Raw genomic sequence first — 17597 nt, 5'->3', positions numbered from 1 at the left:
TCCCAGCCTGGGGTGTCCTTGGCACAGCTCTGTCAGTGGAGTCCAGTCCCAAGGGACCGTTCAGACAGTGTCCAAAATGTCCAGGCTCTACGGGTGATAGGGATGTCATGTAGGTGCAGTTCTGCTGGATTCCAGGTGCCATGTACATCAGTTCTGTCACTTCATCTGTGATTAGGGACTGTCACCTCCAGGAAACTGGGCACAAAGGAAGCCTGACAAGAGATGGATCAAAACTTTGTGCAAAGGACAGGACTGCAGAAGGAGCTGGCATCTAATGAACAGCTCCTCCAGAAAGTCAGTCCTGTGAGAGACTTCCGATTTGCGAGATGAGTCACCTCCTTCCTCTGGATATCTGTCACCTTAGTCATCATTTTATGAAGCTTGAGTCTTAAAACTGAGTGTTCAATAGTTCTGGTTTAGAACTATTGATTGAAAACTTTAAACCAGGGCCTGGCGTAATTGCGTAGTGGTTAAAGTCCTCACCTTGCACACTGGGATCCCATATAGGCACCAGTTCATGTCCCAGCTGCACCACTTCCCATCTAACTCCTTGCTTGTGGCCTGGAATAACAGTCAAGGATGGCCCAAAGCCTTGAGATCCTGCACCCTCATGGGAGACTCGAAGGAAGCTCCTGGTCCCTGGCTTCGGATTTGCTCAGTTGCAGCCATTGTGGCCACTTGGGGAGTGAATCAGTGGACAGAAGATATTTATCTGTGTCTCTCCTGTCTCTGTAAATCTCACTTTCCAATTAAAAAAAAAATTCTTAAAAAAATTTATTCACTTATCTGAAGGGCAGAGAAACAGAGAAAGAGATCTTCCATTTGTTGGTTCCCTCCCCCATGAGCCTAGAACTCCGCGTGGGTCACTTGCATATGTGGCAGGAACCTAAGCCCCTGAACCATCCTCTGCTACTTCCTGGGCACATCAACAGGGAACCAAGTCATAAGAAAGAGTGTCCAAAACATGAAGTGGTGCTCTGATACAGGATTCTTGTTTTGCAAGCAGCAACTTCACCCACTGTGCCACAATCTCAGCCCCTATTAAAATTCTGAGGAGCCTCTGTATTGTTTTCCATAGTGATATACTAATTCATGTTCTCCCACCGTATATGGGGATCCCACCTGCTCCATGTCGTCCAGCGGCATAGTTCTGCTGTATGACCCAGCAGTCTTGCTGTTGGGAAGATATCCCAAGGACAGGAAATCAGTTAGCAGAAGAGACACCTATACATGCATGTTGACCTTAGCACTGTCCACAGCAGCCCATTAGCTGAAGAACGCACAGTGAAATAATATTCAGTCATAAAAAATAACAAAATCTTGTCATTTGTGGAATTGTAAAAAATGAAGTGCATAGTAGTAAGCAGAGGCAAGAGTGAGAGCATGACCAGGAGAGATTGATTAATTGATACAAAGCCATAGCTAGTAGGAAGAGTAAGTTCTGGGTTCTATTGTGCAAAAGGGTGGTTATAATCAACAGTATTGCATCATACATTGGAATAACTAGAAGACAGGATTTTGAATGTTCTTGTCATAAAGATAACTATTCTCAATTGATCATTACATATTGTGTAAATGTACCAAACATGACTCCATGCTCCATGGTATGGTCTTTATTTGTCCATTTAAAAACAGATGAATATGGTGATGGCTCATTTCACAACTGAATACCTGGCTTCATACTATAATCTAGCCATGCACTTCGTAACAACGTTCTAGTCAGTGACAGACCACAGGTGCCGCAGCGACAGTCTAGCATTTTGATCTGTGAGTGCATGTTTGTGGTGTTTGCAGGACAACATGTTCCCTAATGTCAAGTCTCTGAGTGTGTCCCATTGTTCCTCAGTGAGTAACTATGCATGTCATAAGAGGGACAGTTCGAGCCTGGCACGATAGCATAGTGGTTAAAGTCCTAGCCTTGAATGCGCCGGAATCCCATATGGGTGCCGGTTCTAATCCTGGCGGCCCTGCTTCCCATCCAGCTCCCTGCTTGTGGCTTGGGAAAGCAGTCGAGGACGGGCCAAAGCCTTGGGTTCCTGCACCCGTGTGGGAGACCCAGAAGAAGCTCCTGGCTTGAGGGACATTTCTCTTTATTGGCTTTTACATGGTAAGATATATTTCAAAATGAAGAACCCAGGGCTGGTGTAATAGCTCATTTGACTAATTCTCCACCTTGCAACACCAGCATGCCTTATGGGCACCAGTTTGTGTCCTAGCTGCTCCACTTCCCATCTAGCAACCTGATTATAACCTGAGGAAAAAGCAGAGAATGGCTCAAAGCCTTGGAACCCTGCACCTACGTGTAGGAAACTCGGAGGAGGACCATGGCTCCTGGCTTCAGACCGGGCTCAGCTCTAGCTGTTGTAGCCATTTGGGGAATGAACCAGAGGATGGAAGATCTTTGCTTCCTTCTCTCTGTAGGTCTGCCATTCTAATAAAAAATAAATAAACCTTTTAAAAAACAAATTTAAAAATCCCAAACCCTACAAAGTAAATATAGGTGTGTGTGTGTGTGTGTGTGTGTGTGTGAACACAAATGTAACCGTTTTAACCTTTAGGGGCTGATGCAGTAGTGCAGCAGGCTAGTCCTCCACCTTGTGGTGCCAGCATCCCATATGGGCAATGGTTTGTGTCCCAGTTGTTCCACTTCCAATCCAATTCTGCTTATGGCCTGGGAAAGCAGTGGAGAATTCCCAAGTGCTTAGTACCCTGCACCCATGTGGGAAACCCGAAAGAAGCTCCTGACTCCCAGCTTTAGTCTGGCCATTGTGGCTATTTAGGGAGTGAACCAGTGGATGGGAAGATCTTCTCTGTCTCTCCTCCTCTCTGTGTATCTGACTTTCCAATAAAAATAAATAAATCTTTAAAAAAATCTACCTTTGAAATGAACATAAAACTTTCTTTTAATTTTTTTTTTTAATGATCTTACTTTGTTGATTAGGGTACAAAGGGTCAAGGGCTTCAGGAAAGTGGGTAGTACCATTGTTTCCACACTAATATCATTTTTCCCTGTATTCAAACGAACATAAATCTTTTTAAGTTTTAATTTAACAAAATGTTTTGAATTTATTTGAAAGAAAGAGAGATAGAGAGATCACTCTCCAGTTGCCTACAGGAGCCAGGGTTTAACCAGGTAAAAGCCCAGAGCCTGGGCCTCCATCGGGGTCTCCAGTGTGGACGGGAGTGTTTATGCCATCACCTGCTGCCTCCTGGGCCTCCACTGGGGTCTGCAGTGTGGGTGGGAGGGACCCAAGTATATAAGCCATCACCTGCTGCCTCCTAGGGTGCCCATTAGCAGGAAGCTGGAATTGGAAGCACGACTGGGATGTAAACCAAGTCACTTCATTTTGGCAGATGGGTATCCTAAGCAATGTCTTAATCATTGTGTCGATTGCCTATCTCCAGTTTAACTGGTTTCGAGTGTACAGTTCAGTGGCATTAACTACACTCACAATGTTGTGCAAATACCATCACCACTGTCTGTGTCTGCAGCTTCATTGTCCCAAACTAAAACTCTGTATCCCTTGACAGTAACATCATGTCCTACCTCCTGTGGTCTCTGACAATCACCATTTTGCTTTCTGTCTCTGAATTTGCCTATCCTAAATCCTTTAAGCAGGATCATGCAGTATTTGTCCTTTTGTATCTGACGTAATTCACCTAGCATAGAGTTTTCAAGGCTTTACCTGTGAGAAAGATGAATTGGGGTTTCATCCCTGAGGAAGTATGCAATTCTGTGAGTTTATTGATGGACAGTTGGATTGTCCTAGCCTTTAGACTGTTGTGAACAGTGCTCTAACAAGCATTCACGTACAGGTATCTGTGTGACCTCTGGTTTGCAGTTCCTGTAGGTGGGTACCTAAGAGTAGGTTTGCTAAATCATGATGATTCTAAGCTTAGTTTTTTGAGGAGCTTCTCCACAGAAGCTGTACCATTTTATGTTCCCACCATCAATGCACAAGGGTTCCAGTTGTTCCATATGTTCATCATTATTGCTTTCCTTTCTCAAATTGTAGCCATCTGATGGGTGTGAGGTGACTCTTCATTTTGATTTTGATTTGTTTTTCCTTGATGACTTGATGTTGAATATCTTCATGTGGTAATTGGCCATTCATATATCTTTTTTGGAGAAGCATCTGTTCCATTCCTTTGCTCATTTATTAATTGGATTTTTCTTTTTGTTATTCAGTAAGTAAGAGTTACATATGTATTCTAGGTGTCCGACCCTTATCAGGTATATGATTTGCAAATATTTTCTCTATTCCATAGCTTGTGTTTTTAAAAAATTTTAAAGTTTATTTATTTATGAGACAGAGAATTCCTATCCACTGGTTCCTCCCACAAGTGTCTTCAATGGTCAGGGCTGGATCAGGATGAGACCAGGAGCCAGGAACTCAATCCCGATCTTCCTGGGTGGCAGGAGTTAGTTACCTGAGCCATCACTGCAAACTTATGACCTCTTAGCATTAGCAGTCACAGGAACTGGGAATTGAGCCTATGTATTGTGGTGTGGATGTAAATGTCTGAACTGCTAAGGTTAAACTACAGCCCCTGTAAGTCTCTGAATTCTCTCCTTGCTGTGCTCTGATACTCTTCTGACACCAGCCCCAGCTGCAGTATTTCAGTTCTGGTCTCCAGCAGTGCTTATAGCTGCATTCAGGGCCCTGGGCTGTTCACACTGCTCATCAACTGGCTGTAACCCTAGAGGTTTCTACAACTCTAAGATTCTGTCATTGACTAGAATAATTCATAGGCCTTAAGGAGTAAAGTCTTTAATCATTCCTGTTTTCAGGATTATTGCTTTAATATAACATTTGGAAATCAATAACCACCAAATGAAGAGACACAGAACAAAGTCTGGAGGTCCTAAATAAGGGGCAAACTGGGTTGTGAAATCCACCCTGTTCCCACACTGCCTGACTGGGATCTGCTGCTGTGTCTCTGCTCCTGGTCAAATCAAAAAGACCAGCCGGACGGGCAGTTCTTTGTCTGGGTTCACCTCCTGAGCTCCCGGTGAAAGTCCTTTCCCACCTGTTGCTGGTGTAGTTCTGACTGCTGGTGCAGTTCTGGTTGCTGGTGCAATTCGGATCATCACTTGCTGAATGCCACTAGGGTATCAGTCACTGCAACACCACACCATTGTGTCTGCTGCTTTCCTATGTCTGTCAGTCTCCAGGTGCCCCTCTGCTATTGTTGTGTCCTCTTCTATTTCCTGGAATGTGCCCTCTTTGTTTCACACTGGCTAATATTTCTCTGTCTATTTAAATGTGTCCTTACCCTGTTCTGCCATCTTGATTTTCACAATTCTGTATGAATTTGAACATCTGTTTCTCCACCTCTTTAACTTCAATAGTTTGAATTTTGTTGGGATTTTTTAGATCTGTACAGTACTGTGTAAAGCACTGCCATTTTCCCAATGTGAAATCTGGCATCCAGGAAGTCATGGTGTCTTTCCATTCTAAAACTGTTAAGAGGTTGCAATATGTAATTCTTTCATCTCCTTTGGTAAAGATATTCCTAGGTATTTTATTCTTTTAGGATACTGTTCTAAATAAAATTACCTGCTTAATTTTCTCTCCTGATTCTTTATTGTTGCTGTATGGAAACACAACTGGTTTTAATTGTATTTGTTTTTTGAAAGGTATTATCTTTTTACTTGCATACTTATTTATTTGAAAGGTAAAGATACAGATAGGGAAAGAGAGAAACAGATGGATCTGCCATCTGCTGGTCTAAATCCAAAAATGGTTTCAATGGCCAAGAGTGGTCTAGGTTTAACCCAGGAGTCTGGAACTACATCCAGTTATAAGTGTGTGGCCGGCAGGTACCGAAGCAATTGGACCATTTTCTGCTGAATTTCAGGCACCGTAGCAGGGAGTTGGGTAGGAAGCAAAGCAGCTGGAGCTCAAACAAGCATTCCAATTTGGGATCCTGGCATCACAAGTGATACTTTACCTGTTGTACCTCAGCCCCTGCCCTAGTTACATTGATTTTATATTGTGTAATTTTACTGAAATTGTTTATTAGATATAACAGGGTTTTTAAAAATTTGATGTGTGTGTGAAGTCTTTAAAGTTTTCCGTACGTAAGATTATGTCATCTACAAACAGTTCTACTTCTTTCCAACTTGTAGCCTTTTTTTCTTGTTGTTCTGACTAATTGCTTCGGTCAGCTTATTGCATGTTGAGTGTGATTTTTCTTACATCTTTCCAGATCTTTAGATAATGCTTCCAGTCTTTTGCCATTGATTGTGCTGTCAGCTATATGTTTTCACAAAAGCCTTTGATCATGTTACAGAAGTTCCTTTTATTTGTGGTGGCTTGTGTGTTTTTGTCATGCAGGCATGTTGGATTTAGGAGGGTTTTGTTATTGTTGTTTTAGGAATCTTTTTTTTTTTCAGTTTTGCGGAGAGATAGGGTGGTAAAGACAGAGATCTCCCATTTGCTGTTTCACTCCCCAGATGGCTTCAGTGGCCAAGGTTGGGCCAATCCAAAGTTGGGAGATGCAAGTTACTTTCTTTTCTTTTATCTTCTTTCTTGCTTGCTTTGTTGCTTTCTTTCTTTCTTTTTTCTTCTTATAAGATTTTTTTTTTTTTTCAGGTAGTCACAGAAAGGAAGGGGAAAAGAGAGAGAATGAATAAGAATCTTCCATCTGCTGGTTCACTCCCCAAATGGATGCAATGGCTAGGGCTGTGCAAGGTTGAAGCCATGGGCCAAGAGCTTCTTCCTGATCTTCAGTGTGGGTTCAGGGGCCAAAGTACTTGGCCCATCTTCAGCTGCTTTTCCAGGTGCATCAGTAGGACGTTACATTGGAAGCTAAGCAGCCAGCACTTGGACCAGCAGGCAGGAGTTTCATCTGGGTCTCCCTTATGGGTGACAAGGGCCCAAGGAATGGGTTTCCAGTGAACTGATGCCCATATAGGATGCCAGTGTTTTTTCTGTATCGAAACGAACATGTGGTTTTTCCCTATGCTGCTAATGTAGGGCATCATACTGATTTTCCCATGTTCTAGATCCTACACCACAGATGCGTTTCACACAGATTTATTTCACTTGTGTCTTATTATGCTTTATGTTCATTCATAACAAATATTTTGTTAATTACCCTGCCTGATGATTTTGGTGTTTAATGCCCAGGTGTTTAGGAACGTTATGGTGTCCTGTATTTCTAGTTTCAAAGAAAATGCTTTTTCTGTTATTATCTTGTTGCCAGCACATGGTCTACGCTGTATAATAGCCATTCTTCTGGTTCTGTGTTGTGTCTCTTGGGTGCAGAGGGCTTCTAGTTGTTTCCTTACTGATCTCTAAATATTCTGTCCATTGCTGACATTACTTTTACTAATTTAAAAAAAATCTACAAGTATTATGCGGTTTTTGCTCCAGATTGAGAAGTGGGTCTTGAAGGTTTTTACACGTTGAATTGTCCTGAGTGAATATTGTCCAAGGAAGCCATTGGCTGCAGGCCCTGACAATGCCTGTCTGTGTCCCCTGCTAAGATGGGTGAGGTGGCATTGCTGCTTCTTGACTGTGTGACTCCTTTCTCCTGAATCAGGCTTCATTGCTACTCCCTCTGTATAGAAGCTTCTGTCCCAAGGTCTGAGTGAGAATAAAGAGTGGATGTATCCTATGTCCAATGCCCATAAGCTCTGAATGGCAGAGGCTCTGGTCATCTCTGAGCAGCTTTCAGTTTGTTTCCTTTTTTGAGGGCTCTCCTGGGGTATACAGTTCCCTATGGGAGATGAACCTTCCTGGGCACTCCTTTAGGTAAGATGGATTTTTTTTTTATTCAGGCTTCATTGTGCTCTTAACACTTGGTTTCATGATCTTGTGGAAGGAAGCCATGTTGATTGATGGAGTAGCCCAGGCCAGCCCAGGTCCCTCAGTCTCTAGGACCCACTTCCTCGACCTTGGAAGAGAAAGGTCCATTTGTCACTGGCAGCCACCAGCATATGTGCAAGGTTCACCTTGGCCAGTTCTAAGGTTCCTCAGAAATAGCACAGGCCTGACCACATTGAGCTTCAGCCTTGCAGGGGTACCGGGTGGCGGGAGGTGGGGGTGGGGTCCTGAGCATGGAGAGACCCATAGCACTCCAGGCCCCCAGGAATGCAGCTGTGGGGGACATGGTTTGGGGTGGTCTCTGAGTGCTGAATGTGACAGATCACAGCAGAGAATGTTGCTTACGGCCCCCAGGGCTTTGACTGTGGCGAGAGCCAACTTTCTCCCTTTACCTTCCCCATAGCATATTAATGGCCCTGACTGGTAGAACTATTTGGAGTTGCAGACAGCTTGATTTATCCCAGCTCTGTTCTTAAATGGTTGCTAATTTCTCACTGCAAGAAAATTCACAGATTCTGGGTGAGTCAGCTTAATAACAGCTCAGGGCAGACAGCCTGGCTAATGCTAACTCACTGTAGGCGCTTACTACACATACAGTGTTAGTCTGAATCCTGAGGCTGTATGACCAGGTACAGTACAACACCTTCTCTTTGCAGTCTGTACATTGAAAGAATTGCCCATACCTGGTGTAGCAGTGGGGCATGTCCTCTGTGCCACTGTCCCACAGAGGAGCAGTGCTGGAGAAGGTGGCTCAGGTTGCCGGTGCCCAGCCTTACTCCTGATGGAGTCTACACATAAACACATCTCTCTATGAGGACACACCGTCTGCCTCATTGAGCTGATTTTCCATCATTTATTTTTTGTCTTTATAAACAAAATGGGAATGGTGAGTGGGTCAAGCTGTCTCTGCATTTGTCTGTCGTTGCTATCAGCCCAGATGGTGTAGATGGTGCTCGTCCAGGACTCGAGTGCTCTGTGGAGACAGATGCGGCTACTAGCTCTTCCTTACAGAAGACACAGGTCCAAGAGTTGCTTACAATTATCATCAGAGGAAAGCAGCCCCTGTGCTCTCCTAGGGATGGTGGCCACTCACTATCAGATGGTGCCTCGGCTTCCTGCTCCCTTCCCAATAACCTGCTCATGGGCTACAGTGCTTGCTGTCTGGCCCTACCCAGGCATCTGTGATGGTCATGAGCAGAAGGCCTAAGACTCTGCTCAGTATTCCTTTCCTGGACTCACTCACCCACCTGTTTATCTCACGTATCCCAGTGTGACCAGATAGCTCTCTGGAGTTTGTAAATGTTAGTTTCTCCTGAAGCTCAAAGCACTGTTACAGATCATTTCTGTGTAGGTAAAACTGCCACTGGTTGCTAGGTTTATTTATTAGTACAGTGACAACCCAGGGATGACTCCACTTTGACTCCCATCTTTGACTCAGAACCCAAGGAGGGCTCCAAAAGAGGCCACTAGGTATTTCAGAAGTTGATGACTTTATGCATTGATGACTAGACAGCCTGTCATCCCGGGCCACAGAAAGAACAACTGTTTTTAGGGTTTGGCCAGACTTCACATTCTCCATTCTTTCCATCCCCTGTTATATGGAATGCACACGATGCCATTTAATTACTTCAGTCCCTCTCTTAAAGGAAAAAGAATCTGGACTCTGTTCCAGGAGTACTGGTAGTCTGAAAATTAGCTTGGTGATTTCTTTGTCTAGAGACCTCATAGCTGTAAAGATCTCCCTTGTATTTTTGCAGTGTTAATTGCAAGTGCTATTTTGGCAGGCAAGCAAAGGTCTCAGCAGGCTGTTTGCAATGAGTTCTATTTACAAGGCTTTCGAAGTGGTGAGACTTTTTCTAAATCAAAAAACTGAATAAGAACCAGCCGTTATTTTGAGTATGCATGCAATAAAATGGCCGATAGAACAGCCAGTCTTACCACAGGTTTTTGTGCATGTGTGTTACTGCTGTACCCAGGAATCTAGTTATTTTTGGTTAAGCCACGGTTTCACTGTAGGCTGGGAAAAGGTAATTCCTTTGGCCTTCTGAGGGTATGGGTGATGGAAACAGGAGGATTTGTCTCAGGGATGACCCTGCAGACCCTTTTGTGAAGTACCAGGGTCCTCCACGTGTTAGCACTGACCACCTGAAACATGGTTTGTCTACGTTCCCATCTCCCATGACTTGGCATTCACACTGACTTTCCAGGACTTCATATTGAAATTTGTAAAGCAATGTATCAACACTGTTATGTTAATGTTGTTTGCATGTTAATGTTGTTTGCACATTAAGTGATAACATTTTGAATAAAATTGTGAAGTACTAACATGAGTTCATCTATTATTTTCTACCCATGAAATACCCATGTATTTGAAATTAGGGCTCTTGCCCTAACCACTCAGGACTGTGTGAGGCAGCACAGGTCCAGATCTGACCCACCGTGGTCCCTTCTCTCATTCCACAAAGGGTGTGTGATTTCTCAGTGGTCTACTGCTGAGACTGAGTCATTTGCAGCAGGGCCTGTATGGTCACTGCCTGCCTTGCCACAGGGATGTCCAGCCCTGTGTCTGTCAGGAGGCCACTCAATTCAGAAAGAGTAGAACCTAGGCTTTCCTATAGGTGATGGGCTGCTCAGCTGTCTGGGTTCCCCCCCCCCTTTTTTTTTTTTACAATTTATTCTTCTTTTTAAAGATTTTATTTATTTATTTATTTATTTATTTATTTATTATTTGAAAGTCAGATCTACAGAGAGGAAGAGACAGAGAGGAAAATCTTCCGTCTACTGATTCACTCCCCAACTGGCCACAATGACCAGAGCTGAGCTGATCCGGAGCCAGGAGCTTTTTCTGGGTATCCCATGCAGGTTCAGGGTCCCAAGGCTTTGGGCCATCCTTCCCAGGCTACAAGCAGAGCTGGATGGGAAGTGGGGCTGCCGAGATTAGAACCAGCACCCATATGGGATCCCGGCGCATGCAAGGCAAGGACTTTAGCCACTAGACTACCGCACTAGGCCCACAATTTGTTCTTATTTTTACAGATGTATTTATTTGAAAGGGAGAATTACAGAAGGAGGGAGAGGGATGGAAGGAGGGAGGGTGAGAAAAAGAGAGAGAATGATTGAGAATGAGACTCTTTTGTCTACTGATTCACTCCCCAAATGGATTGGACAACTAGAACTGGGCCAATCTGGAGCCAGAGCTTCTTACAAGTCTTCCATATGGGTGCAGAGGTCCAAAGACTTGGGCCAGCCCCTGTTGCTTTCCGAGGTGTATTAGCAGGGAGCTGGATCAAAGTGGAGCAGCCCAAACTCAAACCATAGGGGATGCTGGTGCCACAGACAAAGGCTTTACATGCTGCACCACAGGACTCATCCCTGGGTCTTATTTTTGAAACCAAGTTTGTGTGGAGATTGAGTTAAGATATATGGAGTTCTGAAAGCGATGTTGAGTGTACTTCAAGGATCCCATAACTCTTACTTTTATTTAGTGTATCCTAGCTAGAGGTTGAAAAAAAAAAAACCAGAAGTGAAACTGTAGGTATATGCTTTAATCCCAAGTGAGAATGTGGAATATAAGGGTAGGATAAGATATTACTGATACAGACTGAATAGCTCTTCTGGAAAATGGTTGGGACTAGAACTGTTAGGGATTTTAGGGTTTATTTTTAAATTTTGAAATATTTAAGATAAGATCCCTGTCTAGCTAAGCTTGAAATTCATTTATGTCTTACAAACTCCTCAGACACGTAGCATAAAGGTAATTTGCACATTTGTTGTAGAACACCTGCATTTTGACCTATCACATTGTATCAGATACCACATATGGCATCTCCATTAGTGCTCACAAATTTCAGATTTCCAGATTAGGAATGGGCAACCTGGACCACCAATCTGGCAGTGATACAGATTATGGACAACTTTTATTCATAATGTGTCGGTCTCATGAACTGCATGCACTATTTTTACCAGAATAAACAGTGACTTCTGCTGAATGGACCAGCAAGCTGTGGAGATAGCTGGTCCCTGTATGGCCCCATAGATGCTTTCACACCCTGATCTCCAACAGGAACCAGAGGTTCCATCACAGAAGCCCATCCCCTAGCTCTTGGTTCATGTGCAAAGAGGTCATTGTGTATAATGTGGAGCCCTGTGGTCCCAAACACATTTCAGTTTTCAAACACAGTCACACATCACTTAAAAATGGGGTCATGTTCTGAGAAATGTGCCAGCAGGCAATTTCATCCCTGTGCAAACATCACAAAGTGCACTTCCACAAACCAGGATAGCTATGTCATAGGGCGATGTCATGAGACCACCATCATTGACCTGAATGTCTTTGTGTGGCATATTACTGTAAAGTTGAATTGCATTTTTATGTGGTTGACAGGGCATGAAGATAGCATAGGAGAGTAACTAGGGAGGTTTGTGGCCTACTCATGTGAGAATGGGGAGGCCTCCTCAGGGGACATCTTAGAATGTGGGGTTGACATTGAACTTACCAGGACAATAAGATGCTGGACTTTATGCTTGGTAAATACCTCCAATGAAAGAATGTCAACTGAATTTGAACTATGGAAATGCAACAAGGTGGAGCAATCCACCGTGAGGGGAGGGTGTGACGAGGGGCGGGGGGAATCCCAGTGCATGAAAAATGTATCACATAATGCAATGTAATTAATTTTTAAAAATGAAATTCAATAAAAATATATGTTTATTAAAAAAAAAAGAATGTGGGGTTGAGTGGCAAAGACTGTCTCTTAGTGCTGATTCCTGTGGAAGAACATTCTTACTAAAGTAGAGGCAGATGAGAGAGAAGTAGTCAACCATAGAAAATGGCAGGAAAGAGCCTGCCCACCATGGTGAGCTATGGTGTGTTTTTCTTTTTCGTTATGCTGTTTGGGCATCAGCCATATGAGATCATAGAAACAGGGGATGGAAAAGACCTACTGTATGAGGTCATCCGGCTGTCCCCCGGACTGCTGACCCCACAGTTGAGTTTCCAGTGCTTCAGCCAGTTGCTCAGTAATGACTCAACTGATGGAGTTTCCACCATATCCCAAGGGGAGCAGGAAGGCTGCTGTCTGAGACTGCCTGCTGGAATCAAGATGTGTAAATCAGGCTCATGATACAGATCACAGCACAGATGCTGTGTAGGGAGGGAGAGATGGACTTACCCCACCTCTGTTATGGACTTGCAGTGTGCCCTTGAGTAACCTCAGGTTCTCTCTCTCTCTCCCTGTCTGTGAAGAGGAAGTGGGCAGCCCTCAGCAGGATCAGCATCAGGGTATTCCGACTGTGGATATAAGTGAGTGCTGCCCCCACACAGTCATCTTAAGTGTGTGAGTCTGGACACAGGTGAGTGTTGCCCTGTACAGTCAGCTTCAATAGAGCTAGCTCTAAGGCACAGCAGATTAAGCCTTTGCCTGTGGCTCTGACAGGTGAGTGTTGCCCTACACAGTCAACTTCAGTGTGTGAGTCTGGGCATAGGCAAGTGTTGTCACCATCCAAAGATTGGATCTTTCCATCCTGGCCACCTGTTGCCATCACTCTTACTTACTGATCAGGTACAGAATGTTTGGCCAGACCATTGCTGTCAGCAAGGGCTCCTGGCATTTGACTGTTTGGTTGCACCTGGTTTCCCTGCCTGGGCACCAGTGTGCCAAGTTGATTCCTTTCCAAATTGTACCAGGTAGCTCTTACCAGCACTTCCCAGGTCTTTGTAAGGATGTGGATGCTTCTCTGATATGGCATGTGGACAGAGCCCAGATAGGTTGCTAACCCAAGTTGAGCTTCAGGAGTCCCTCTGAAGACCTGGCCCAGTTGATTGCTACCCACCCTTACCACCCAGCCTGCCATGGAGGGTGATCCATGCATCCACCAAGGAATTGACTTTGGGGAGGCCAAGAGTGCAAAAGACTAAAATCCTGCTGTTCTTGTTCTGTTCTGTTCTTTCCTTTTTTTAATTTTTTTATTTTTTTTTCAATTAGAAAAATTTGGAGCTAGCTCTATGGCGTGGCAGATTAAGCCTTTGCCTGTGACTCCAACATCCCATACGAGCACTGTTTCCAGTCCTGGTTGCTCCATTTCCCATTCAGCTCTGGTTAATGTGCCTAGGAAATCAGCAAAAAGATGGCCCAGGTTATTGGGCCTCTGCACCCACATAGGAGATCTGGAAGAAACTCCAGGCTCCTGGCTTCAGATGTACCCAGACATTTGGTGAATGAACCAACAGATGGAACATTCTCTCTGTCTCTCTCTCTCTGTCTCTCCCCTCTCTGTAAATCTGGCTTTCAGGTAAAAATGAAAAAAAAAAGAGAGGAAGGAAGAAAGGAAGGAAGGAAGGGAGAATGAGGAGGGAGGGAGGGAAGGTGAGGGAAGGTTAGGGAAGGGAAGAAGAAGAAAGGAAAGAAAAGAAAGAGAGAGGAAGGAAGAAAGGAAGGAAGGAAGGAAGGAAGGAAGGAAAAAAGAGAAAGACTTTCTTGCTGGGTCTGGTGTTACAGTGCAGTAGGCTAAGTCACCACCTGGGATGCCAGTCTCCCACAGCAAAGTGCTGGTTTGAGTCCTGATTGTTCTGCTTCCAACTCAGCTTCCTGCTGTTGTGCCTGGGAAAGCAGCAGCAGATCACCCAAGGGCTAAAGCCCTTGCCACCCATGTAAGAGATCCAGATGGAGTTTCTGGCTCCTGCCTTTGGCCTTGCCCAGACCAGGCTGTTGCAGCCACTTTAATCAGTAAACCAGCTGATTAAAGATCTCTCTCTCTCTCTCTCTCTCTCTCTCTCTCTCTTTCTCTCTCTCTCTCTCTTCAATCTGTTGCTCGGCGTTTCAAACAACTCTAAAAAAAAAAAGAATTGTATGTTGTTAATGTGTGTGTGTGTGTGTGTGTGTGTGTGTGTATGTGTTTTCAGAATGCCAACAAAACTACTTACAGCTTTTGTGAGTTTTTTTGTAATGCAAAACAGTACTCAGTTAACAGAACAATTATTTCATGTACACTGCACCATAAGCAACTGAAGATGAATAGTGCCATTCCATGTGTAACTGATTTGTACTGGACTTCAACAAGAAGCTGCTATAATTTCCATACCAGTTCACAGCCCCATAGAGAGCTAGGCAAGAAAAGTAGCTACTGAATATCCACAGGACAGGGCTCTCCAAAGACGCATTCACTTGTGTGTGAACTACAAAAACAGTACAGTGGAAAATGAATCTTATTCAGTGTTTTTTTTTTTTTTGAATGGAGTTGCCTACAGGGGTGTTCGATGCTTTAAAGACAAGAGAGAAAAAAAAAAACTCTATCCTAGAACCCACGTATTCATTTTCTTATCTGCACCTTCCTCATCTTTCATTTTCTGGTGTAACCAGTGTTGACGACTCCTTTTCTATGACACCAAGTTCCCCCTTAGCCCCTGTGCAGCAGCCTCCTCCCTGCATTTCCCTTGCAGTTCAGCAGCTTTCTCTTCCCAAAGCTGCTGCCACCTGCTCGCTGTTCTTCATGTTTGCATCTGCTCATGACCTCAGCCAGGACATTCTCTGTTGATGCTCAGAACAATCTCTGGTTAGTTTCTCCTTTAGGAAGGCTTCAGGTTTTCATTCATCTTTTATAACCAGCCTTGTCTGCCTCTGCCATGTTTATAGCAGATGCAATCTCCCAGCTCTGAACACTTCATAGAAAACTCTGTACACTGCCTGTCACAGGGTGTTTCCCGCCTCTGAGAATCTTAGGGTCTCTTACCCATGCTATTTTTTCTTCAGTTGTCAAGATCCATCCAGCTCTCACTGCTCTGGCACTGGCTCTGTGGAGTTCAGTCAATAGCAGTGACTGTGGGAGCAGGTGTAGGATGCAGCCTGCTTCTCACACTTCATTCCCTGGTCCTTACCCAAGATTTGAAACCCGCTGCAGAAAAGTATATTAATGTGTATGGCAAGTAGCTGTTTATTACTCTTCCTCCTTAAGTGTGTTCTCTCGTGCTGTCAGTTTGAATGTGTTGAATTTTTAAAGCTGGCTCTGTTAAAGTAAGATACCATGTGTAATGGTGTCTACAGAATTGCCATCAAATGAAACCACATGAGGTAGACATGAGTTGTGAAGCCATGGGGTGGGAGGGCTGCCTTTTGGCTCCATCCACCCTGCTCTGTGACATTTCTGTGGGTAGCCCACATCTTCCAGCTGGCACATGTTCACCCCCCCAGAACCTGGACTGCTCAGGGCTCTCGGTGCCTGTGGTGCTCTGTGTGCTGCGCCACATCCTACCTTCTTCATCAGGTTAGATGTGCCAGATCAGTCAGACGTGAATTCTGAAAACTGCCTCAGTCAGCGGCCCTACCACCACATGCACACCATGGAGTGTGCTTAGCAAACCTGAGCAGTGGTGAGTTCTTCAATGTGAGAAATGCAGAAAGCAGAAGACATTCCATGCTGAACTGAATATCAGGAGTAGAGGTGCAGTCCAAAGCAACAGGAAAAGTATAGTAGTTATACGATCAGGTGTCAGATACTGTGTGTTGTGTTTATGAGGTTGGGCAGTATGAGTGTGCTTATACCATATCACCACACATATGAGAGGCATGCATTTATCCATGGTGGTACAGTGTCACTGGGTTACAGGAATGTTCTCACACTACAGTGATGTTCTGAGGCCCTGGCTGTGTGATACGGTGAGTAATTATTGCATTTTGATTTACCTCTCATGTTTGTTGTGGCACCTTCACACATACAGCACAAGAAGGTGTTGCTTGGCTTTTTTAGTCTTGTTTAGCTCACTTCTGTGTGCAGTTAAGTAACTGGGCACAGACAGGTAATCAGCATAATACCTGGGCGTCAGGTCACTGCCTTGCCACTGTGCAAAGGAGTCCCTAATCCACTTGTGGCACCCTCGGTGGGACAGTCAACCTCAGACAGAGCAGGCTGGTGTGGAACACCCTGGGACACTTGGATTAGACAGAGCAGACTGGCATGGGACACAGAGGATCCCATCACTGAGTGCCACTGGCCAGCTACAAGTGGTACCCCTCGAGTAGACAAGAAGCAGCAGAAAGAAGCTAGACCTAAGTGTTTAGCTCTGAGAACCCTGTACATATTAACTACTGAAAACCACCTTGTCAGCATTCCTGAGAGTTCACAACAAGCACCTGTGCTTCTCCCCAGATCCTGAAGAAGATGAAAGGGCTTGCCCTGGATGCTGAGGCAGAGCTAGAGCGGCAGGACGAGGCTTTGGATGGCATCACTGCAGCTGTGGATCGGGCAACCTTAATTGTGGACAAGCACAACCGGCGCATGAGGAAGCTGACTTAGGAGGACACAGAATGCAAAGTGCTTGCTACTGACAGGCTTCTCCTCTTGGGTCTGCAGTCCCTTATGTCCCTTGTGATGAAACTTGGGCTTGGGAATGCCATATTTTGTGGGAAGAGGGCTACACCCCAGCAACTGAGGCTAAGGAGGGGAGCTAACTTACACCTGGGTTTCCTGGGCACTCCTGGGTGTGTCTGCCACCGTTCAGCTCAGAACCACTGCTGATAGCACTGAACTAAGCTGTCCAGCATGAAGTTCACTGCAATATCTATTTGCTAAGAACAAAGGGGGCCCCACCATGTCAGTGCTGCATGTGGGCTCTGGACCAGGACAGGGGGGCTATGTCACCATGTCAGTGCTGCAGGCAAGCTCTGTACCTGGACAGGGGGGCTATGTCACCATACCTGGGTTGCAGGTGGGCTCTGTAAGAGACTAATTTTTTTCTCTTTCTCTCTCCTACCCTCCTCCTCACTCCCT

General features: G+C 44.8%; 1 protein-coding gene across 3 annotated transcripts in view; it reads left to right on the top strand.

The window, feature by feature from the left end:
* SNAP47 (synaptosome associated protein 47) overlaps nt 1–17266 on the top strand; it is a 48043-nt gene extending 30777 nt beyond the window's left edge. The window contains exons 4-5 of one of the 3 annotated variants that reach the window (XM_058677295.1): nt 5863–5957; nt 16977–17266. In XM_058677295.1, coding sequence (XP_058533278.1) covers nt 5863–5957; nt 16977–17123 — 242 coding nt within the window. In that variant the 3' untranslated portion in view covers nt 17124–17266. The remainder of the gene's footprint in view (nt 1–5862; nt 5958–16976) is intronic. The other 2 variants (XM_004586334.2, XM_058677296.1) reach the window with 2 other exon arrangements.
* The last annotated feature ends 331 nt before the right edge of the window (nt 17267–17597 follow it).

Source organism: Ochotona princeps, chromosome 19, assembly GCF_030435755.1.
Source record: "Ochotona princeps isolate mOchPri1 chromosome 19, mOchPri1.hap1, whole genome shotgun sequence".
Taxonomy (NCBI): Eukaryota; Metazoa; Chordata; class Mammalia; order Lagomorpha; family Ochotonidae; genus Ochotona; species Ochotona princeps.
Note: the sequence above shows the minus strand (reverse complement) of the source record. Positions and strands in the feature narration are given on the sequence as shown.